This window comes from Sus scrofa, chromosome 10, assembly GCF_054392235.1.
Source record: "Sus scrofa isolate SSC_HxYL_T2T_F1_AM1 chromosome 10, Sscrofa_HxYL_maternal_Yorkshire_Landrace_v2.0, whole genome shotgun sequence".
NCBI classification, from domain to species: domain Eukaryota; kingdom Metazoa; phylum Chordata; class Mammalia; order Artiodactyla; family Suidae; genus Sus; species Sus scrofa.
In genome coordinates, this window is record NC_139392.1 from 33,009,516 (window position 1) to 33,035,449 (window position 25,934).

Genomic DNA, 25,934 nt, shown 5'->3' on the forward strand with positions numbered 1-25,934 from the left:
TGTTAAAAGTGTGTTTCATTTTGGATCATCCATGTAGCAACATATTTAACATAATTACAATTTTTTCTCCGGTAGAATTTTATTCCTATGTGGATTCATACTGCCTTTGGTTTATCCACGGATCTCTTGTTAACATTTGGGATTGGTTTCATTGAATGACTACCTGCATAAGCTTGAGTCTTGGGGCTGGTTGGATCAAAAGAGGGGGTTTGAATAGCTCCACAGCAAGAGAGTATGGAAGAACATCACGGGAAGGAAGCTTTCCAGGTCATGTAGCGTCTCTCTCATCATCTCCTCTCATCCCCAAGTTGGCCCGGTTGCAGGCGAAGGGGGTGCAACCCAGAGAGTGTAAGCCTGATTTGACAGTAGAGGGCATTGAACTTTAGACTAACTTGCCAAGAATCACGGCAATGTTGAAGGATGGATGTGGGCCAAGAATGTAGTTGGTTCCTTGAGGACAGAAATCCCTGAACCCTGAAGGCCGGACACCTGCTCAGGGCCAAGACCATGCCCTGGACCCTTGAATCAAGAGATCTTCTCACTCTCCCACAAGTCCTCCCATCCCAAGGTTTTAGTGGGCAAGCTCTGATGCCTTCCCTGCAGGAGATGCTGAACCAAGACATCAGTCCAAACCCTTATCCAGCCCTTTGTCTCCATGCTTTAATCCCTGATCTGAATCCAACATTTTCCTCCAAACAAAGCCCCTCTGAAGGACCGAGGCTTTGCCCTGGCTCCGTGGATACTCCAACCCAGGCATTCTCCCCCAAATCTTCATGTCATCCACTGCATCACATTACACTTTCATGACAACCAGCTGACAACCTCCAGCGACTAGGGGTCTGTTTCACTCCCAAGATGGCTCAGAGCTTAGAACAGTCTCGACTGAATGCCAAGAATGAGCTTCCCTTCAGCTAATCATGCCTGGATAAGAGGTTCCTGGGAATTCACTCGGGAGGAGACCATCTGGGCCAGTGCTCTGACTGTTTAGTAAATTAAAATCTCTGACTGTCAATGTCTCACACAATTTTCTTTAAAAAATTGTTGTGATGAAAATACTGTTGACTGACAATGTTGTACCCCTTGCTGCTGTACAGCAATAGGAGTCTGAGCTCCTCCTCTGCAGCCTGGACCAAGGTCTGGCTGAGAATGAGCAGGAGCTCAAGTCATTCTTCACCCAAACCCAATCTGTACCCTGGAAACTCCTCATCCTTCTTCAGACCCTGCAGTGGCAGGGATAGTCTTCTATCCTCTAAAAGGGACCCTTTAGAGACTCTCAGCTTGAAGACCTGACCCTAAGTCTCCCTCTGTGGATCACCAGTCGGACCCTCCTTCCCTCAGTTACCAAATGGTCACCCCACGAACCTACCAGCACTGTGTGTTCTCAGCACACTACCAGCGAATAGCCAACTACCCAGGGAGCTTATCATCATCAACCCATGGAAATCCTACTTGAAAATCCAAGTTTCACTCCTTACAATCAATTTCTACATTTAAAATACAATTATTGGGAGTTCCCGTTGTTGAGCAGTGGTTAACGAATCCAAATAGGAACCATGAGGTTGCAGGTTCGGTCCCTGCCCTTGCTCAGTGGGTTAAAGATCCGGCATTGCTCTGAGCTGTGGTGTAGGTTGCAGATATGGATTGGATCCCGAGTTGCTGTGGCTCTGGTGTAGGCTGGCGGCTACAGCTCCGATTCGACCCCTAGCCTGGGAACCTCCATATGCCGTGGCAGCAGCCCAAGAAATAGCAAAAGGGACAAAAAAAAATTGCAATTATGTGGCTTCAGACGTTGATATGTGCATTCAGAAGAGTGGAGCTATAAATGCCCATTTCCATCATGTGTATTGAAGAATGGAATCAGGGTCCCTCTGCACTGAATAAAGGCAGAGTAGGGTATTACCAGGGTTAGTGTGATGGGAGAAGGTTTGTACATGGGAAATAGGAAGGAGTATTGTATAAATTAAGAAAAAAATTGAGGCGCCCAACCAGGAAGAAATAATTAAAAATCTTAAGAGTAATACAAAATGGCTGTATAAGAGATTTACATCTCTGTACACAAATTGAAGTGGTGGAAATGAAAAAAAAAATCAGAGAACATTTTCCATCAGGGTAAACTATGCCATCTGATGGAACAGCCTTTAGATCAGTATCAACATACCTCCCCAACAACAGCTCAGGTTGCCCATCGTCCAACTCTTGAGGGGTGAAGGGGAGAGCCTCCCAGTTGTGGCCCAACACACACCTCTCCACTCACAGAGTGGCAGTTGGACCGCAGGACCCCGTGGGTATCATCCTATTGCTGTGGCAACCAGTCAAGGCCTGGAACTTTCAGAGGGAAGGCAACTCTGCCCCCTCTGGGCCCACCTGCTCTGTCTAGACTAATGTGTCTTTCTACGGACAGGGATGGCAGTGCAGGGTCAACATGTTGTCTCAAAAAATGCATCCCAGAACCACACAGCGTTACTCTCTGCTTGAGAACACAAGACAGGTGAGAGAAAAAGACCCACATTCCAAATAGACCAGATACAGACAATAATTAAAGAGTGAGGAAGAACCAAACAGGAGAAGGCCTTTCCATGGGAAGGGGGCTTTATGGCTCAGGGAGAATGTCTCCTGTCACGTTCCCTGATCTGCACATCATGCCACTTTAGAGGAAGAGGGTTCAAAACAGGGGCTTGAACCCCTATCTTCCAGTGGACAGCACTGAAACTTAGAGCATCTTCTCAAGAGTCGCGCCAATCATGTGTGAGCAGATCTGGGACAAGAGTGCAGTTGGTTCCCTCAGGTCACACATCCCCCTGAACCACTGAAGCCTGCTTGGCGCTGAGATCATGCCCTGGACTCTTGGTTGAATCCAGAACTCCACTTTCTCTCTCTCTCTCTCTCTGTTGAATCCTGCTGCCCCCAAGATGTCCTGGGGTGATCCTGGAGAACATATCAGAGCCAGGAGAGCAGTCCAATTCTTTACCCAACATTTTGCCTCTATCTTCTGACCCACAACCCAAAATACAAACATTTATCCAAAAAGAGCTCCTCTGGAGGACTAGACAAACCCCAACTCGGCCCATCCTCCCCCAATCTTCCCTTGGCAGCCCTTCACAGTGACCAGCTGACCACCTCATGTGAACAGCGGTCTGCTTGGATCCCCAATTTGACTCAGGGATCAAAACACCTTCAAGTTCACATGACGGCTCTAGCAAGAATCAGCTTTCCTGCGGCAGACCACACCTGGATGATCAAGTCCTGTGGACTCACTGGGGAGGTGGCCATCCGGATGAGTGCCTGCTGGGGGGCGGGGTTAGGAAAGGAAATCTGTGACTCTCCAGGTCTCACTGACGTTGCATCAGAGCACCAGTCTGAGCAACCTTGACGAAGGTCTGGCTGACAATGGGCCAGAGTGCAAGTCTTCTGTCACCCAAACCCACTCTATACTCTGGACACTCCTCATCCTTCTCTAGACCTGAGAGTGGCAGGGACAGTGCTCCTCCTAGAGAGACCCCCTCCAGACCTCAGCTTGAAGACCCCACCCTGGGTCTCTCTGAGGATCACCAGAGAGACCTTCCTTCCTTTCCTTACCCAATGTTCACCCCACTAACCTGCTGGCACTGGCCCTTGTCACCACACTACCAGCTAACACCCAAAGAGCCAGTGGGCTAGTCCTCATCAACCCGGGGAAATCCAACCTGAAAAATCCCCGTTTCTTGCTCCATCGAAATTCCTCTGCCTTTGGACTGCTAGCATGTGCATTAAGACATCGACATGTACACTGAGAAGAGTGGCGCTGTAACGTCCCTCTTTTGAATGTCTACTGCAGGGCTGACAGCGAGGGCCTCGTGCTTCGAAAAAGGCAGAGGGGCATGTTTGCCGTCTCTGTGCTCTGGGAGAACGTGTTTCAAACTGCCACGAGACACGAGTCTTTTCTCACATTTAGGAAAATACTTGAGGCAGTTGGCTCACTCGGAGCATTAAGATATACCTTAGTCATACAGCAAGCCTGTATAACAGACCTATGGCTTGAGAGACTGATGAGACTGGTGGCAATGGAGATAAAGATGGAGATAATATGTTTAGTCAAAATGAACCACCCATCTGAGGAAACAGCCTTTAGAACAGTAGCAACATACCTCCGCAACAACAGCTAAGGTTGCCCATCATCTGACACTTGAGCAGTGAAGGGGAGAGCCTCCCAGCTGTGGCCAACACACACGTCTCTTCTCACAGACTGGCAGTTGAACCACAAGGCTCCGTGGGCAGCATTCCATTGCCGTGGAAACTGGTCAGAGGCCTGGAACTTTCAGAGGGAAGGCAACTCTGCCCCCTCTGGGTCCACCTGCTCTATATAGCCTAGTGGCCGTTTCCCTGGACAGGGTCAACATTTTATTTCAAAAACTGCATCCTACAATCAAACAGTATTACTCTCTGTTTTGAAAAGACATTACTGGAGAGAAAAAGACCTCCCCAAATATAATGGGTCTTCAACGTTTAGGGGAATTGCAAAATCCTACCATGGTGAGATTTAAAAGGGCTCCCATTTTTTGATGGAAATACCATTTCCACTCATTTCTGGTAGTTGAGGCACCAGACATTTTTACACTCCATAGGTAACATTTGTCCAGAAGAAAAGGAGTAGTTATAGAAATTAAATTGTAAAATGCCACACACTAAGCATATGTTCATCAAGTTGCAAAAGTCTTCACTCAATGACCGTGTGTAGAATTTTTCTCTGGATGCAACAATCTGTACACTTCATTATCTTTCCACTGGTTCTTCATTAACAGTGTCCCTGTCATTGTATACGTACAAAACTTACTATGCCTTGAACAGTTAGGAAACAAGGACTCACCCTACTTTCAACAGTGGGTTGCCTTAAAACACATATCTCATAATTTTCTAAGCAACAAACTTTAGCTAACTCAAAGTTCTAGGATGAAATGTATTCTTCTCAAAATTCAACCCCTCATCACACCAGTGCCTGGGACAGTGTCATGAAATCTGCTCGAGAGCAAACTGAGCACCAGCCCACATGGAACATGAGACAATTCCTGGAGAAAACTGAGAGCACTGCAATATTTCAAGCCAAGCAGGGAGGGTGTAAGGTATGGGAGGCTGTGAGAGACAACTCTGCCATGGCTGATTCTCCCCAAGTATCTAAAATTGAGAGACCAAATGCATCGCTCTTCTGATAGGACAACAAGGGAGATGGGAGTCCTCTTTTCCTCCCTGTATCTATGAGTCTGTTACTCTTTGGTGTGTTTGATCATTGGTTTTGGGTATTAGACTGCACAAATCAGGGACATCACATAGTATCCTGATTTGTCTGACTGTGGCCTTCAGCATAATACTTTCTAGGCTCACCCAAGGTGCAGCAAATGGCAAGAGGCCACTCTCTTTTCTGGCCGAATACCACTGCACTGCATATGGACACCACATCTTCTTGACTCATCCCTCAGTGGACACAGGCTGCTGCCATGACCTGGCTGGTCTACACATTATCACTCGCTGTTGTGAAAAGAAGTTATGTGAGAGAAAAAGTCTAAGGGACACTTCAGTGGACAGAGCTGCTCCTATCTTTTCAAATTAGGATGTTCGTTTTCATCAGAAGCCCTAGCAATGGATTTGCTGAATCTTATGAGAGTTTTGGTTCCGTTTTTTTTGGATGAAATTCCACAATTAAGATACACTACTGAGGTTCTCATCAAACAATACATCCTACCTCATTTTACCTCATGTGGTAGTTCATGGCGGTATTCCTTTTCTTTTCTTTACTACTGGATTCTATACAGGTAGAAAAAGTCTCAGGGAACATGTTTTTAAACATGACCCTTAGGCATACTTTGCTGTAAGTAGGAATGAATTCTTCAAAGGGACACATATTTAACTTAAATTTATTTAAAAAGCAAACTTCAGGAGTTCCCGTCATGGCTCAGTGGTTAACAAATCCGACTAGGAACCATGAGGTTGTGGGTATGGTCCCTGGCCTTGCTCAGTGGGTTAATGATCTGGCGTTGTCATGAGCTGTGGTGTAGGTTGCAGATGTGCCTCGGATCCCGTGCTGCTGTGGCTCTGGCGTAGGCCAGGGGCTACAGCTCTGATGAGACCCCTAGCCTGTGAACCTCCATATGCTGTGGGAGTGGCCCAAAGAAATAGCATAAAGACAAAAAAAGAAATCCTATTTTTCACCTTCATATTCAGTCCCACAGAGGAAAACATGAACACACAGCCCCCTGACTCTCTGAGAAAAGGAAGCTGACCTGCTCAGCACTGGAGCTCATTCGCGGGTGCATCTCCATGGCTAGGAGGGAAATGGGCTCTGAGAAACAGCCTCCCCTTCCTGCTGACTGAGAGGAACCCCATTCCCACACTTCTGCTTGGCAAGGGCTGGTGTGTGTATAAGTATGGCAGTTGTGGACATGCTGCTCAGCTGTGGCTGTAGCAACACTGTCTGAAGCAAGGGAAAGGGAAGAAAGCAACCCAGAGAGGCTGCAAAGCCTTCCTGAGGACCAGGGCCCTAGATCGCCCCCCTTAGTCCACATGGGAGAAAAGCCAGCTCTGGAACAATGGAGGAACTATGTTCGAAATTAAACATCAGGACACAAGGGCTTTCAAGCAGAGAGAACATGAAAAAATCAGGGCTTCGCACCCACCGCAGCTAGGCACCTTGTGTCCCAGACCGGTGCTTCCCCACTTCCCAGCAAAGAGAATCACAGCTGGGCCCCCACCACAACAGGAGGGTTCACACAGACCACAGAGGAGACACTCCTTGAGTGCCTGGCTCTTGTGGCCAAGTGGGATGGCGCCTCTGGGCCCTACAGGACAGCTCCCAAGTATATCCTCTCCTTCAAGACTGGGAGAGATGGCAAATGGACCTAATGCATGGAAACACACACAGAAAATTAGGCAAAATGAAACACAGGGATATCTTTCTAAAAAAAAAAACAAAACAAACACAAGGCAAAATCACAGAATAAGAACAAAATGAAGTGGAAATAAGCCATCGACCTGAGAAAGAGTCAGAAGTCATGGACATAAAGATGCTTACTGAACTCAGAAGAAGGAATGAACACAAAGAGATCTTCAATGAAGAGACAGGAAGCAGAGGAAAGAACCAAAGAGAAGTTATTAATGAACTGAAAAACACACTCGAGGGCTTTGACAGCAGACTGGATGAAGGAGAATTAATCAGAGACCTGCCTGACAAAACAATGGAACTCAATCAGATAGAGAGGCAAAATGAAAAAAGAATTTTTAAAAAATTAGGCTACTTTAAAGGACCTATGGGATACCATCAAGCAGAATAACATTTGCATTACAGGGGTGGTTCCAGAAGAAGAGAAAGAGAACAGAACAGAAAAATTAATGGAAGAAATAATGCCTAAAATCTTCCATCATCTGGGAAGGGAAACAGAACTTGCTTGGCTGTGGTGTAGGCCTGCAGCTCTAGCTCTGATTAGACCCCTAACCTGGGAACCTCTGTATGATGTGGGTGCATTCCTAAAACTAAAACCGAAAAACAAAAAGGGTAAAAACCATATGATTATTTCCATAGATGCAAAGAAACCCATGAGATAAACTTCTACATCCACTTATGTTAAAGTCTCAACAAAGCAAGTATAAAGGGAATGGACCTCAACTTAATAAAGGCCATCAACTGCAAACCTACAGCTAACATTCCACTCAACTGTGACAAGCTGAACGCTTTTTCTCCTCTAAGATGATGAACAAGAGAAGGATGCCCACTCTTGCCCCTTTTATTCCACATAGGATTTGAAGTCCTACTAACAATTAGACAAGAAAAAGAAATAAAAGGAATCTGAATCATAAATGAAAAAAGTAAAAGTGTCCTTTTTGCCGATTACATGATACTATAATAGAAAATCCTACATACTCTAGCAAAAAACTGTTTGAATGAATACATTCAGTTATGTTTCAGTTTACATAATCAACGTACATATCAGTGGCATTTCTATACAATAATAACAAAACATCAAAAAGAGAAACAGGCGTTTCTGTCATGGTTCAATGGTTAAAAAACACAACAGTACCCATGAGGACACAGGTTCAATCCCTGGCCTTGCTCAGTGGGTGAAGGATCCTGTGTTGCCTTGAGCTGTGGTGTAGTTGCAGATGCAGCTCAGACCCCATGTGGCTGTGGTGTAGGCTGGTAGCTACAGCTCTGATTCAACCCCTAACCTGGAAACTTGTACATGCTGCAAGTGCAGCCCTAAAAACAAACAAAACAAAACAAAACCCCAAGAAGAGAAACAGACACGGAGTTCCTGTTGTGGCTCAGTGGTTAACGCATCTGACTAGGGACCATGCTGTTGTGGGTTCGATCCCTAGCCTCGCTCAGTGGGTTGAGGATCCTGAATTGCTGTGGCTCTGGTGTAGGCCCACAGCTACAGCTCTGATTAGACCCCTAGCCTGGGAACCTCCACAGAACAGATAAAAAGACAAAAAAAAAAAAAAAAAAGAAAGAAAGAAATAGACAAGATGGCAGAGTAGGAGGACTCAAGCTCCCCTCCTCTCATGAAAACACCAAAATTACAACTATGTGCTGAATGACCATCAACAAAATAGACTGGAAACTACCAAGAACAAGATATCCTACACCCAAAGGCAATAAGGAGCCACACTGAGACAGCAGGAGGTGCTCATTCATGGTAGAAGTAATCCCATACCCCCTGCATGGGCAGCCCACAAACTGGAAAAGAACTCTATTTCAGAGGCTTTCCCACAGGAGACTTCTGAACCCCACAGCAGGTGCCTAAGCCAGGGAGTCTGGCACGGGAAGGAGGAGCCCCTGGGACACATGACATTGAAGGCCAGTGAGGCTTGTGTGCAAGAGCTCCACAGGACTGGGGGAGACAGAAACTCCACTCCTGGAGGGTGCACACAGGCTTTCATGTGCACTGGGTCCCAGGGCTAAGCAGGCACTCAAGAAGAATCTGGGTCAGAATGACCTGGCCAATCATGGAGGGTCTCCTGGGAAAGGAGGGGGTGACTGGGAAACACTGTAGGGCAGGACAGTCTAGGCAGAGGTCCCAGGAATAGTTGTTGGCATGAGCTCCCCTGGAGGTGGCCCTTTTGGAACAATCTGGTCCCACAAGTTAGGGCTGAGAAGCCCCAGGCCAAACAACAAACAGGCTGGGAACACAGACCCACTGATCAACAAACAGGTACCTAAAGTGCTCCACATCACACCCACAGACAAAGGTCCACCCCCTAGAGGGACAAGGCTCAGCTCCACCTACCAGTGGGCAGGCACCTGTCCCTCCCATCAGGAAGCTGGCCATAAACGCCTCTATTTTACCTACAAGAAGGCAGACACTAGAAGCAAGACAGGCTACACACCTCTAACCTACAAAAAGGAGATCATGCAAAAAGCATACAAAATGAGAAGGCAGAGAAATATGAACCAGATGAAGGAACAAGACAACCCCCACACCCACCTCCATGCAAAATGACTTTAGAATAATGATTGTGAAGAGGATCCAAGAGCTCAGACAAAAACTGGAGGCAAAGATCAACACATTACAAGAAAGACTAAACAAAGACATAGAAGATTTAAAACAGAAACAAACCAAAAAATCGTATTTATGATTGCATCAAAAATAAAGTACCTAGGAGTTCCCGTCAAGGCCCAGTGGTTAAGGAATCTGACTAGGAACCATGAGGTTGCAGGTTTGGTCCCTGCCCTTGCTCAGTGGGTTAACGATCTGGCGTTGCCATGAGCTGTGGTGTAGATTGCAGCCGCAGCTCAAATCCCGCATTGCTGTGGCTCTGGCATAGGCCGGTGGCTACAGTTCCGATTCGACCCCTAGCCTGGGAACCTCCATATGCCGTGGGAGCCGCCCAAAGAGATAGCAAAAAAAAAAAAATAATAATAATAATAAAATAAAATAAATAAATAAATAGATAAAAATAAATAAAATGAAAGTAAAAGAAAAAACTAAAGTACCTAGAGATAAATTTAACCAGGCAAGGTAAAGACTTGTACACTCTAAACTATATGCTGTTGAGGAAAGAAATTAAAGGCACAAATTAATGGAAAGATATTTCATGTTTATGAGTGAATTCACATCATTCAAATGTCCAGATTACCAAAAGCAACAGAGACTCAATGCACTCTCCACCAAAATCCCAACTGCACATTGCACAGACCTAGGAGAAACCCTTCTAAAATTTGTATGGAACCACAATAGATCCCCATCAGCTACAGCCATCTTGAGAAAGAGCAGCAAAGCTGGAAGGATTACATTTCCTGATTTCAAACTACACTACAAAGCTATAGATAGCAAAACAGATCAGGACTGGCACAAAAACAAAACAGACAGACCAGTGAAACAACACTGACAGCCCAGAAGGAAAACCAACACAGACACAGACAAGTCATTTCCAACAAAGGACCACAGAGCATACAATGGACAAGGGACAGTTTCTTCAATCAATGGTGCTGGAAGAACTGCACAGGCACATGCAAGGAATGGAACGAGACCCCTACCTTACAACACATCCCCAAATTAAAATGGACTAAAGACTCAAATGGAAGAAATGAAACCATACAATGTCTAGGAGAAAACATAGGTGGTAAGCACATGGACATCTGTCTGCTTACACTTGGCTCTGACCTCAAAGGCAAGTGATAGAAAGGGAAAATTAAACCAGCGGAATGGAGTTCCCATTGTGGCTCAGTGGTTAACGGATCTGACTAGGAACCATGAGGTCGTGGGTTTGATCCCTGGCCTTGCTCAGTGGGTTAAGGATCTGGCGTTGCTGTGAGCTGTGGTGTAGGTCGCAGACACGGCTCAGATCTGGCATTGCTGTGGCTGTGGTGTGGGCCAGCGGCTAGAGCTCCGATTCAACCCCTAGCCTGGGAACTTCCATATGCCCCAAGAGCGGCCCAAGAACGTGGCAAAAATACAAAAAATCTGCTATTGTTACTACGGTGCCATGGGGCGCTGCTGGTTCCGTCCCTTACCTGGGAACTTCTGTGTGCCTTGGGTGTGGCACAAAACAAACAAAAAACAAACAAACAAAAAACTGGGGCAGAGGATCTGAATAGACATTTTCCAAAGAAAACAGAAAATGGCCAACAGGCTTATGACAAGAGGTTAAACCACACTAATGGAATTACAAACCAAAACCACAATAATGTTTCAACCTCATCCCTTAGAGAATGGTTATTATAAACACACACACACACAAGCAATAAATGTTGGAGAGCATGTGGAGAAAAAGGAACATTACTGGTGCAGCCACAGTGGAAAACAGCATGAGATTGCTCAAAAAATTAAAATCAGAACTACAGTGTGACCCAGCAATTCCACTTCTGGCAATTTATCGAAAACACTCGCTTGACGATCATACGCACCTCTATTTCATCACAACAGAGTTACAATCACCAGGACAAGAAAACAACCCAAGCATCTACAGAAGGATGAGCCAAGAAAGATGTGGTATATATCCATCTGCATTTCAGGGAAACATGGAATACTTTTGAGTAGGTCTCAAATATTGCATGAGGCATCCGTATACTTAAAATATATCTGTTGTTTATCTGAAATGCCAATGTAACTGGGCCTATCTTGTTCTTATCTGTTAAACCTGGGGACAGTCCAATGAACGTGAATGAGAATGGTCAGGGCAGAGATCATCACAGGGTGTCTGGGCTGCTGTGAGGAAAGACTTCAGAGAGCTGGGAAGACAACTGAGTCTTAAGCTGAGAACTCTGTGGGCTCTTCCACTCCTTGCAGAAATTCACAACACACCATCATTACTTGTGACTTACCTTTTGGATGGATCCATGTTTTGTCTGCAGAATAGATCCTAGGTTGCTTGAAGACAGGAACGAGGTGTGTGTTCCCCACTCCACCTAGGACCAACAGGCACACCAAAGGCATGTTAGTAAATCACCGCAGGAACTGAGTCAAAGGGTTTTATCTTCCCAAAGAGTAAAACCATTCTGTTTGGGAAATCACTGTTAACGGCTATTTTCTTTCTTTCAACAATGCAGCCAAGAATCCAGTCTGGAGTTTTTGCAGGCAAATTAGTAATACAGACATGCATTGTCTGTGGTGCAGTAAGTGTCCATGGTAGTGATGTCATGGGCACATTTCAGGTTTTTGAAAGTTGGATGTAGGAGATGGGATTAAGATGGCGGAAGAGGACTGGAGCTCAACTTCTCTCCTAAAAACAACAAAAGTCACGACTAAAGGCTGAGCAATCTTCACCCAAATGGACCAGAAACCTTCAAAAAGACATCCTACTCCGGAAGAGAAAGAGGAGGCCACGTCAAGAGGTAGGAGGGATGATTTTGTGATACAAACAACCCCATACCTCCCAGGGGGGAAGCCCCCCAGACTGGAAACTAACTGGTTCACAGAGACCTACAGGAGTGAGAGTTCTGAGCCCCACATCAAATCCTCACATGCAGGGATCTGGCACTGGGAGAAAGAGCCCCAGAGCATCTGGCATTGAAGGCCAGTGGGGCATGTGTGCAGGAACTCCACGGGACTGGGGGAAAAGGAGACCCCACTCTTAAAAGGCGCACACAGACTTTCACGTGCACCGAGTCCCAGGGCAAAGCAAAGTCTCCATAGGAATCTGGTCAAAACTGAATGCAGTTCTTGGAGAACATCCTGGGAAAACAGGGGTGAATGTGGCTTGTTGCGAGGGAGGGACATTGGGAACAAAGCTCTCAGGAATATTCAGCAGCATGCCTTTCTCTGGAGGGTGGCCATTTTGGCAAAATCTGGCCCCACCAGTCAGTGCTGAGAAGCCCCAGGGCAAACAGCAATCCAGGTAGGATCACAGCCCCATCCCTCAGTAAACAAGCTGCCTAAAGAACCCTCAGGCACACAGACACCTCTAATCCCATCCAGAGACAAAGCCCCACCCACTAGAGGGAGGAGAATCAGAATCAGCCCCACGAACCGGTGGGCAGGCATCAGCCCTTCCCATCAGGAAGCCTACAGCAAGGCTCCATACCAACCTCAGCCACAAGGGGGGCAGACACCAGAAGGAACAGAGGCTACAATTCTATTCCCTGTCAAAAGGTCACTGCACCAAAAACCTATAAAAATGAAAAGACAGAGAACTATAACTCTGATGAGGGAGAAAGGAAAACCCCCAGAATATCAGCTAAGTGATGAGGAGAGTCTCAGCCTCCAGGAAAAAACTTTAGACTGTTGATGCTGAAGATGATGCAAGACATTGGAAATAAACTGGAGGCAAAGATGGGTAGTTAACAGGAAACACTGAGCAAAGAGATACAAGATATAAAACTCAAACAAGAAGAGATGCAAAATACAACAACTGAAATAAAAAATTCACGAGGAGCAGCTAACAGCAGGATACAGGAGGCAGAAGAATGAATAAACGAGGTGGAGGACAGATTAGTAGAAATTATGGGGGAGAGAGGACAAGATGGCAGAGGAGTAGGGGGACACGCTCACCCTTTCCCACAAACACAACAAAAAAAGCACATCTACAGAATAAATGACTTGCACAGAACAGCAACCAATCGCTGGCAGAGGAACCTAAACTCCAGTAACGGCAAGAAGTTCGTGACATTACTGGGCAGATCGGGAGAAAAGAGGAGAGTGAGAGAAGGTGAATCCGAGCGGGAGGGGCGCTCCCGAAAGGGAACTGAGGAGGAGAAAGGGATCCCGCACGCTGGAAAGTCACCTCCACGGGGGGAAGATCAAACGAACCAGAGAAATCTCCAGATGCAGAGAAGAGAATAGCAGTAAGTCAGAGTACGGAAAAGCCGATCAAGAACCGAACGGACCATCTGAACTATGGGCACAGTCACCAAAAATTGAGATGCCTGGGTGGGGGCTGGGCACCAAGACCTCGGCTCCAGAGGTTAGTCCCAGGGCTGGGGGGGCAGGGCGGAGCGGAAACTGCTTGGAAGTCTAGAAACTTTTTGACCGGGCAGAGACTGCCTGGGAGACTAGAAAACAAAACTGTGGCAGAGGGAGGGAGCAATACTCTAGGGGCGGGGAAGTGGAAAGCTGCATCAGAGGGAACCTGGGAGAAGAGCCTGGTCTGCGCCCGTGCTGGGGAGGGGAGAAAAGAAGGGGTGGGTCCCCATAGAATACCCCCCACACCACAGCAAGCTTACAGGCCCACTAGCTAGCAGAAAGCTGCGCTTCCCAGTGCTTCCCCCCCACCCCCACCACCCCCTATGCTCTCGCTGGACCTGGGGCTACCTGCCATCCAGGAGGGCTGGCCTCAACAATTGCCTGAAGCCTACCACCACAGGGGCTGTCCCTGCACAGGCCTGCTTGCCCTTTGGAGGGGCTACACTTCCGCAGAGCAGCACCAATCACCACCAGCCCCCGAGAAAAGGCCTGCAGCCCAGAAAAGCTAGAACAAGCCTAGCCAGGCTGTGAATAAGTCTGCCTAATTCTCAGATGGTTTTTCGGAGTCGGGCTGCCCTGGGGAGGAGCCTCTTGGATTTCCAGCGGCCCTGCTACCCGCCCAAGGCCCCAGGGGGTGCCAAGCTCTAGAGGATCAGCTGCATACCATCACCAGCCCTCAGAAAATATTCCACGGCAGTGACAAGGCAAACACTGCCCGGCCACTGAGGGTACAACTCCACCAGGAAAAAGAAAACAACAAGCAAGATGAAGAAGCTGAGAAACCACCCCCAGTCAAACCAACAGGAGAACTCACCTCAAACAGTCAACAATGAAACAGATCTCTGCAGACTGACAGACCTGGAGTTCAAAAGAGAAATAGGGAAAATACTGAAGGAATTAAGAGAAGATATGAACAGTAACGCAGATACCCTCAGAAAGGAACTAGAAAATATAAGGAGGAGCCAAGAGAAACTAGAACATTCATTTGCAGAGACGCAAACTGAACTAACGGCAGTAAAAACCAGAATGAATAATGCAGAAGAACAAATCAGTGATATGGAAGATAGAATAATGGAAATCACTCAATCCGGTCAACAGACAGAAAACCGAATCAAAAAACTGGAAAGCAATATAAGAGACCTATGGGATAATAGAAAGCTGGCCAATCTACGCATAATAGGAATTCCAGAAGGAGTAGAAAAAGATAAGGGGATGGAAAATATATTTGAAGAAATTATCGATGGAAACTTCCCAAATCTAAAGGATACTGGGTCCAAGATACAAGAAGCACAGAGGGCCCCAAACAAACTGAACCCAAACAGACCCACACCAACACACATCATAATAAAGATGGCAAAAGTTAGTGATAAAGAGAGGATCCTAAAGGCAGCAAGAGAAAAACAGAATGTTACCCACAAGGGAACCCCCATAAGAATATCAGCTGATATCTCTACAGAAACACTACAGGCCAGGAGGGAATGGCAAGAGATATTTAAAGTGCTAAAAGGAAAAAATATGCAATCTAGAATACTCTATCCAGCAAGAATATCATTTAAAATAGAAGGGGAAATAAAAATTTTTCCCAACAAACGAAAACTTAAAGAATACAGCAACACAAAACCCAGGTTAAAGGAAATTTTGAAAGAGCTTCTCTAAACCAAAAAGAAAGGAAGGAAAGGGAAGAAAAAAGAAGAGAAAAAAAAAAGAAGAAGAGAAAGAACTAGGACTGAGGAAAACGCAATCAGAGAGCAGTCACTCAAATAAGGCAGCATACAGATTATATAAGAAAAAAGAAAGCTTTATAGTTCTATGCCAAACTTCACAAAGAAAATATGTGTCATTGTGCGGCACATATTATATGGTAACAGTACTCACGTACCTTTCTGTAAATTTGGGAGAAGTAAGCTATGGAAATGTAGTTGTGTCATTTGTGAACAATGAAATTATAATTAAAAAATACATTCCTATTTTCCATCCAAAGTTTATTTATATTTCATTGGCTAATTCTAAACTTGGCGTGTAAGCTGTTCCAGGGTGAAACAGAAAAACGTGATGAAAGATGAGCCCAAGTCTCACAAAAATAGAAGAGTTTTACTTGATAACATTCCAAAAGATATAAATTCTAATTTGGTTTAGTATTGCAACCACTGTCCAAATCAAATAGTAGTAGTCCAAGACCTCTATGAAGTGCATTTATTAAAAATTGAATGTTAGTGTATTATTACTCTGAAGTTGTGACAACCCATTATCCTTGGAAGTCACTGAAACATGCATCAAAGATACAAACAGGCTTCTTAGAAGAAGGAGTTAAGGCATTTTTGGCTGAACACTCAGCACAGAAGATATTTCCACATTGTCTGCAGTGATGCTGTAAACAACAACAAAAAAATAAACATTTTCAAGCATAACAACTATATCAAAATTATGAGACTACAAGAATAGGCCAACTGCACTTTGAAAGTATACTATTTCAAGGTTTATTTAATAACAAATCTCAATGCTGATTTAATCCTTTGATTAATTTGAATGCTTACTAGTTATATACTACACTAAAAATTTCAATATGAGATTGATCTTAGAATTTTCAAAAAACCATGCGAGGCATTTTTAAAGTGTTAATAAAACAGTCCTATCAGGTGAAAAACTATTTCTACTTGCCAAATATTTCAGGCATCATTTCTACAATCAGAATATAAATTTGAAACATCACATGATGGTATTATTTAAAATGATTTTTTTAATCTCTGCTTTTTCTTCCTTTAAAATAACTCAATGATGATAAAATGTATGAGTTTAATAATGATGCTGTGGTTCAGAAAATGATTATTCTAGAAAGTGAATCAGTAGGAAGGCAACAAATGAATTTAAAGTTAAAATATATGCTAATCAGAAACTAGACTGCATAAATTTAATTGTTCTACGTAGTTATAAGTTAAAGTTAATAAATGGCAAAACTTTTAAAGTCTATCAAATGCAGGACAATTCTGATGGTTAAAACAGTCAACTGTGGAATAAAATCCCATCTCACTGTGACTGAAAAGCCTTTCCCACAGGTGCTTCAGCTCTGTACTTCATTGTCGTTAGCCCACTTTCTATTCAGTGTTTGTGTAGGTCTGATCTATTTTAAAAAGTTTCAGCACATTATAATATTCCACACTTTTAAGAATGATTGGTGCCCAAGTTTTCAAATGGATAACATTTTGAAAATCAGAAATAATTTGGTCATCTTCCATTATCAAAAAGTGCTACAATCTTAAGTCTGAATGACAATAAAGCAAAGCAAATTTTATCTCTCAAAAGCACTGGAAATTTCTAACCTTTGGTAATTTCCCATTTATTCTAACCCTAGGGAGCAATCCTTCCTTGAGACTCCAAGCATATATATTCAGATCACTTCTTTAACACACAGCAACTCATTCATGCCTTTGTGTTCTTGACTTCTCCTAATACTGACAATTCATGAATGACATGTCTCTATACTCCTTGGAATCCCTGAAGTCTTTAAATCTTGTATTTAATTACCCATAACACCTACAATATTATTACACAGACAGCAGCCATTTAAAAGTATGTATATATGAGATTTTTTTAATGTTCAAAATATGCTTTTTACTAAGAGGTAAATTCTAGACTAAAAAACTGCTGCACATCACCAGGCGACTTACCTGAAGGGACTGATTCTCTTTGCCCAGCTCCTGCACTGCTGCAGTTTTATTATCCAGCTTTCTTTGCAACTCTAGTACTTTGGTTTGAAGCTTTTCTATTTTACCTTCTCCTTTAAGACACCTAGAACAAATCACAAAAACATTAAAAAAATAATTAAAGACCCCCCAACACAGATAATGAACTACTTTAGCAGTCTGAAGCATAATACATGAATTTCAACCATCTGTTGTAATGAGTAGTTTCTAAATGGCTACTTAAATACCTGTTGGAGCACTATTCTCAAGACTTCAGTTTTTTTCAATGTGCAATATGTAAGTCTTTATCACTTAGAATGGAAATACATTATTTTTATTAGACATCAGTCACCTTTCTGGTAGTGCCCTTCTTTCATCATGATTATTCTGAACTGTTGCTTCCAATACCATGATTTTTCCCTGTAAGTCATCCATCTGCTTTTTTTTTTTTTTTTTCTTTTCTAGAGCCACACCTCGCAGCATATGGAGGGCCAAAGCCACAGCAACGGGGGATCCCAGCTGCATTTGCGGCCTACACCACAGCTCATGGCAACGCCGGATGCTTAACCCACTGAGCAAGGCCAGGGATCGAACCCACAACCTCATGGTTCCTAGTCAGATTCGTTAACCACTGAGCCACGACGGGAACTCCCCCATCTGCTTCTTGAGCTCACTGACTCACTGCTGACTGGACTGCCACTCCTTCTTTACAGTGCCCAGGTTTTCATTTAATGCAGCTATCTGCATGGTATGTTTAGCCTAGTTTTCCTCATGCTTCTGCACTGCTACTTCTTTTTCTTTTCTTTCAGAATGCTGAGAATAGGAAAAACGGTGAGTAAAAAAAATCTATTACAAAAATAAAGTAAAAAAAATAAATTTGTCGAATTTAAAATACCAGCTGCATAACTACTACTACTTCTTTGGGAAAGAAGACACTAGTAGAATGGATTCCACAAATATCTGTGTATTTTGAACTGGCTTAAAGGCCACAATGCTGAAATGATGTTCAGCAGGTTTCTTATAAAATCAAGCTGAAGTAAATCAATTTAAGATTTTCCTTTTTTCCACTACAGCAGAAGAATAACCATAATCAGGGATAGCAAGGTGCCCTGGAGATAAAGCTCGACTTTTCTTATGTCTTAAATTACACATGCATCCCTTGGTCTCCATCAACATGCCAAAAACACAATACTTCAAATCACTGTGTGAACCTGAAATTGCAATTCAATGAAAACATTCCACAGTCAAGTTATCTGGGGCTATTTGGACCTCATTCACTAGAGGAAAGCCAGATGCTTCCCATTTGGCACACGCAAGTTAGGGAGGGGAAAGTAGACTTTTGGTCACACAATTGGTCATCACAATTCCCAACTGAAATCTCCACTTCCCCTTATCAGCATTCACTGTGACCAAAAAAATGAGTTCAATATAACTAACGTTCATGCCATCTACCGCAGACTACATAGTTAGAGGTTAGTTTGTTTTACTGGCACTAAAAGGTTTTTTTTTTTTTTTTAATTATGTTCTACTGAACTTTCACTTACATAAGCCAAAAATTATATTTCCTATCACATGTCAGCTATTTAAGTCAATCACATCAGTCTTAAATTGAACAGTAAAGTGTCAGTTGAGCACTTGAATTATAACTTTTAAGTAGAAAAATCCTCTCTCACTGAATTAATTTACAAAATCAATTACAAAACCTCCCATTGTACTGTACAGCAAAGGGAACTATATCTAATCTTGGGATAGAACATGATGGATGATACTACAGGAAGAGGAATGTGTATATATGGATGACTGGGTCACTTTGCTGTACAGCAGCAATTGGCACATGATTATGAATCAACTGTACCTTAAAAAAAAATTAAAAAAACACACCTCCCACCATTAACTTACTGACCAGTTTAGCTCCCTTCTCCATAAATTCTTTCCTCAGTTCAACTTCTTCCTTTTTCATCTGCTTTTTTTCCCACTGTACAGCAAGGGGATCAAGTTATCCTTACATGTATACATTACAATTACATTTTTCCCCACCCTTTCTTCTGTGGCAACATGAGTATCTAGACAAAGTTCTCAATGCTATTCAGCAGGATCTCCTTGTAAATCTGTTCTAAGTTGTGTCTGATAAGCCCAAGCTCCCGATCCCTTCCACTCCGTCCCCCTCCCATCAGGCAGCCACAAGTCCCTTCTCCAAGTCCATGATTTTCTTTTCTGAGGAGATGTTCATTTGTGCTGGATATTCGATTCCAGTTATAAGTGATGTCATATGGTATTTGTCTTTGTCTTTCTGGCTCACTTCACTCAGGATGAGATTCTCTAGTTCCATCCATGTTGCTGCCAATGGCATTATGTCGTTCGTTTTTATGGCTGAGTAGTATTCCATTGTGTATATATACCACCTAAATTCCACCTTCAGTGAAATGGTTCTTTGGGGCACTACTACACAATCTTCTCAGTCCTAACAAATTTGCTACTCCTTGCCCCAAACAAAAAAAAAAAAAAAGAGATTTAAGTATTTTAGGAAGAAAAACAATTATAAAAACAGAATCTCTTAAAATCTTAATTCTAAACTTAGATATTTTGAAGTTTGCTATCTATAACTCTTTTATTTTTTGTCTTTTTGCCTTTTCTAAGGCCACTCCTGCAGCATATGGAGGTTCCCAGGCCAGGGGTCTAATCAGAGCTGTAGCCACCCACCTGCACCACAGCCACAGCAACACAGGATCTGAGCCACATCTGTGACCTACACCACAGCTCACGGCAATGACGGATCGAGGCCAGGGATTGAACCCACAAACTCGTGGTTCCTAGTTGGATTTGTTAACCACTGAGCAATGATGGGAACGCACATAATTCTTTTAATTGATAGCTTTCTTGATTAGCATCTCAATAAAATCTAAATTTTTAGGGTTACTTCTCATTATTTAGTCATCTGAAAACAGAAGTAACAGTTTCAATATATGTATAGATATTCTGCAACACAAAAGCACTGAGAGCAAGAATATTTGTCAAAAATAACAAAACAATGGTTCCTGGCATAAAGTATGTTGTTTTTTTCTTTTTATGGCTGCACCCACATCATATGGAAGTTCCCAGGCCAGGGATTGAATCTGAGCTGCAGTTGTGACCTAAGCCAAGGCAATTCCCACTGCTCTTGGAATCAAACCTGACACCTCTGCAGCAACCCGAGCCATTGCAGTTTGATTCCTAACCCACTGGGCTATGGTGGGGACTCCCACAAAGTATGTTCTTAATAAATAAATGTGTGTGTGTGTATATATATACACTTTTTTTTAACAAGCACTAAAAAATACAGAGGAAAAACAATGATTATCTTCACATATCTTTATGCTTTCTTGCTTGTGAGACTTAGGTTCTTCACTCAATTTAGCAATTTATTTTTCTTGTCCACATTTAATTTCCTCAATCTCTGCCAATTTAGATTTTTCATTTACTAGTTCTTTTTCAGTGACTATAGAAAAATAACTTATTAAAAAAATAATTTTAACTACTTAACTGAAAATTAACAAAAATGACTGCTACTGTTTATGACTGTCTCTGCCCCTTTAACCTAAGTTAACTTGAGCAAATTACCTACCTTCTCTTGTTCCTGTGTCCTTGTTTATACAATATGAACAATAATAATGTTATAAGGACTAAATAGTTAATACTATAAAGTAAATAGTGTCTGGCCAAACTTGAGCTAAAACACCTTCTTATGCTTATTAATATTATTACTCTCACTATCTTTACATAAGGCACCTAAAGAGGAGAACTATATGTCTAATCTAATCTCTATACCACATAGCTCCTTTTAATCCTCATTTTATAGGTAAAGGGACAAAGGCTTAGAAAAGTTCAATAATCTATTAGAAGTAGAACCAAAACTAAAACAAGAGCTGCATGATCTCATGCCCTTGTAATTAAAGGCCTGTAAACTATAGTTCTGTCAGAATTTTCTAAACTTGTGCCATAAGTCATAAATTTCATTCCAGCTTCACCGGTCCCATCCCCACAAAAACATCCCCCTAGTTTTTAGTTGAAGATAATTTCCAGGAACTGCACAATTAACAGATATACATACAAGTGCGCACACACACACACACACACACACACAAATACCTTCATAAATTGTACACTTAAGAATATTCTATCCACTGATGGAAATACATGATCTCAGTTATGAAACCAAAAATCAAATGTTTCTTAGAATCTGCATTTATCTTTTATATAGAAATATAACTGATCATTATGTGTACTGGTCATATAACCAGTACTTTCAACTTTATAACTTAGCATCATTTATATAAAATAAACCCACACTTCCTCTTAGAAAAAAGCTGGTTATTAATATTAAGAATTCTTAACACACTCAATTATTCCTAGACCTTTCATACCTGATTTCTATATCCAGAGGATAACATGTTATATGAGAAATAATTGAGGAGCTATAGTATCTTTTTTTGAATAACCAAGGGTCTATGATATAAAAAAACAGACTCCTTTGTATAACTAAAAAGAGCAATAAGAAATGGCAAGGAAGCTGTAAAGAATAACCTCCTAGGATTAGAATTACAGTCACCAAGAGTCTCTTATTTATAACCTTGATGCCCATCTTAGCTGTTGAATATAAGGTGATGCCTTTACTGGTTAAGAGGTTTGACTAGATGATCTCTATGGCCATTGTAACTCTGAAGATTCTAGATTTAGTTAGAAAATAAAATACCTTTTCTTTCTGAACATCTTGTAGTGGTTTCTACTGCTCCTTCAACTGCTCTTCTTTCTTGGCTGAATCTTGCTCCAAAGAAGTCCTGGCAGTCTTCAGTTCTCGAATCAGTTTATTTTGGTTTCCAATTTGATTCCTGTTTGAAATCAAGCCCTCCTATGCTAGAGAAAGCGTCTCTTTCACAGACTTATAAAAAAATTTCCCCAGATTATTATATGTCATTGTTTAGTAAATTTCTATAGAAACATAACAGTTAACATATGCACAGTAGAAAGCAGTACACTCTAAAAAGATAGTATGTTATGCCCTTGAGCAAGATAATATACAAACTCCAAAATGCCTGTGGTTTAAATAGCTGCCTATAACATTGTAAACTCTCACAAAAACCTAATGACTAAATCTTTTAAAATCAAGCTCAAAATCTGTGCTACTATTTTCTGAAGATGCCAAGACATACTCTTCGACTTTGCCTCTAAATATTCATTTGTGTCATTCAGCAATACACTGCTATATATTCCTTTTCCTGGCTGCAGGCCAGGATATTTTCATCTGCTCAGGATCTTTTTACGTTGGAGAACGCCTTCTCTCATTTAGTGGTTTTACTGGGGCTACTTTAACCCACTGACTCCCACCAGAATAAGCAAATTCCTGAGTAGAACAAATACCAAACCTGATCCTGGAATACCCTAAACACATAGTAGTGTAGCCAAAAAGGAATTTCTGCATTATTCTGTGGTAGCTTTTTTTGGTCCAAAAATTTTTCTTTTTTCAAAATAAAATTTTAGAAATTTTAGTTGTTACTTATTCTTGATATCTGATGAAATGATATAAGGAATAGTATTAGGCTAACAAGGTTTATATTTAATTTTAAACTTACTATCCTAGAATTCTCACTTCATTCACGGTACAAAATCTATAGTTAAATTCCATTTCTATGAACTTTCTTGACAAGAAAGAATAACCTACAGCATGGCCAATTTGGAATACCCAGTCACAAACTTTAGTATTTCATTAATAATCCAGCAGATGGGGCTAAAGGCATAGATCAAGCCAGCCGGACTTGCATTTCACTGGTGTCTAGATACACCACATGCCCACAGATGGCACCCCTGACTTGGGTGTCATGTTACATGGTTCTGAACTTCTTCCTTTTCTCTCTTGTACACAAGATTATTTAACAAATACGATGCTGTGTGGGAGAAATTGACAGAACACTAAACCAACTATAATGGAAACAATAAGAATCATAAAATTGAAAAAATCACGGAAGCAAAAGAATGGCCAATAACCATCCTTTATTCTGACCTATAAATTTGATTTGAATGTTCCTAGGAATTCCTTTTATTAAGTAGTTCAGATAACTTCTCACTTTGGAAGGAATTAAATGTCAATACTTCTATTAAAAAAAAATTTAGTGAAATGATGGTAAAAGAATCATGAATCAGAAGAGCTGAGATCCAGTCACAGTTCTGTTATTGTGCAAACATTAGGCCTGTCACCAGCCAAGCAGGGCTTCAGTCTCACAGGCAGAAGGAAGCTTTGGAAGAAAGATCTATTCATGGCCTCTCAGCAGTTGTAAAACTCCATGGCAGCCTTAGCCCTCTGTCTTTCTCTTCTTCCCATATTTACATTTGCATTCTTTCAGGTATAAAATTAGAACAAGACATAACATTTTAGACAAAAATAGTTGGCTTAATGAAAAAATACTGATTTAAAAGATCTAAGACTTGTTGTTATTCTCATGCGTAAATAACATACATATGAAGAAAAAGTGTGATTTCTGTAGATCTTTTACAGTCAGTCTTTACATATCATCTTCTCTGTCACCAAATAGTCCTTCCAGTTCATCTGCATTTCCCATCCTTCCTCCTACCAGCTCAAGCCACCATCATCTTCACTTGGACTATGGCACAGTCTCCTCTGTCTCATCCCCACATTCACCCAGGTTCCCCTACAATCCATCCTTATCCTGCTGCCAGTTATTGGCCTAAATAAAATACAAATCCTTGCAAATCCTCCTTCTTTTAGGATAAAGTCCAAACTCTTCCACCAACCCTCCCCAACTTTCAATAGTGTTCTAAAGGGAAAAAAAATAGTAATTTAAAGCTACTTAGAGAATACAGCAAGTAAGATGCTTTCTAAATGTCGAGGTGGTATTTTTTTCCTTAAAACAACTTGTTGATTTTGAACTTGATATATATAAAATATCTATTGTTGGCCCTATGAAAATTCTTTTACCCAATCTCCTGTTTCTTTGTCAGATCATTAGTCACCAACAATTCCTTCACCTCCTCTCTACCTATATGTTATTCATCCTTTTTGTTTCATTGTCTCTCTCCCATTAATCTCTTCTGTTCCAACCTTTTTAACCCCAGTCATAATCAATTCACACCTAGACTGCTGGAGTTTATGGAGGAGGAAGGGAGACAGCCTCTTTAATCTCCATGGCACTAATTTACCTCAGGTCCAAACTAAGCTGTCTTTAAACAACTTCCAGGTTAAGTTGCCTACAAATTTTTTTTTTCATTTTATTCCTCTGCTTAGATGACTCTTCTCCTCTCCCCCAAATATAAACTCCAGTCATCCCTGCTAGGCATCTAAGATACTTCACAATTTGAACCCAACCTTTTAAACTTCCAGACACCAACCATCACTCTGGCAAGACAATTATGTTGACTCCCAGCTTTGCTGGTTCCTGCTGCAGCACCTTTTCTCAAATGTGCCCCTGAGTGAACGGATCTCTCTCAGGACTCTGGGTATTCAAATTCTTAGATCCTTCAGGACCTGGTCAAGTCCTACCTCCTTCATAAAGCCTTCCCTAAAACAGCTTATGAATAAAACATAGTATATTTATGTATATTATAAATATTCTGTGATTTGACAAAATTTGTCAATAAGGCACTTTATACAAAGAAACAAACAAACAAAAAACCATACACATTAAAGGATCAAAAAGCATAATATTTCACCACGACAAAAAAGAGGACTGGCTAAGTCTTCTTTGAGAGAATAGAAATGTTCCATCTCCTGTAGAGAACTGATAACTTAATGCTACATAAAAATTATTTACCTTTTTTGTATATCATTCATTTTAATGATACTTTATCTAATCAAATAGTATTGCCAAGGACAAGGTATCCAGATATGTTTAGATAATTAAGGTTAAATTTACTTTGAGTTATAATCTCCCGATTTTAACCATTATGCATTCCAATAGTCTTGGGAAGTTAACAAATCCATAAAATTAAAGTCAGTCTTTCTTGAGAAGCAACAATAAAATTGCTTCCATTTTCACAAGTGGTTTACATTGAAAACTCCTTGGATTTTCTAACAGCAGTCCTTTATAAGTTATTTTTTTTACATAGGCAGCAAAGTCCTTTGATAAGCTAATACGACAGTTAACATATTTCCAAATTGTTTCACTATTTAAAGATACATTTGTATGGGGTTTTGTGGTTGTTTTTAAATGGCCACACCCATGGCATATGGAAGGTCCCAAGCCAGGGATTGAATCTGAGTGGCAGCTGTCCTTGAACCCCCTGCTCCAGGCCAGGGATCAAACCCATGCCTCCCCAAGGCACTGCAGTAGAATTCTTTTTCTTTTCTCTTTTCCTTTCTTCCTTCCTTTTCTTCCTTGCCTTTTTAGGGCTGCACCCATGG

At 42.0% G+C, this 25,934-nt stretch overlaps 1 protein-coding gene across 3 annotated transcripts in view; it reads right to left on the reverse strand.

Annotated features, from left to right (window-relative positions):
• The window catches only part of LOC100521600 (uncharacterized), a 102,921-nt gene that overhangs the window by 45,667 nt on the left and 31,320 nt on the right, over window positions 1–25,934 (reverse strand). Inside the window, exons 6-8 of one of the 3 annotated variants that reach the window (XM_084980861.1) lie at window positions 22,275–22,410; window positions 17,531–17,651; window positions 11,789–11,872 (exon numbers count right to left, since the gene is read on the reverse strand). Coding sequence is in view for 1 of the 3 variants with exons in the window: in XM_084980863.1 (XP_084836989.1) it covers window positions 11,789–11,900 (112 nt within the window). In the remaining 2 variants the exon portion in view is untranslated. Of the gene's footprint in view, window positions 1–11,788; window positions 12,011–17,530; window positions 17,652–22,274; window positions 22,411–25,934 lie in introns of those variants that run through there. The other 2 variants (XR_014818289.1, XM_084980863.1) reach the window with 2 other exon arrangements.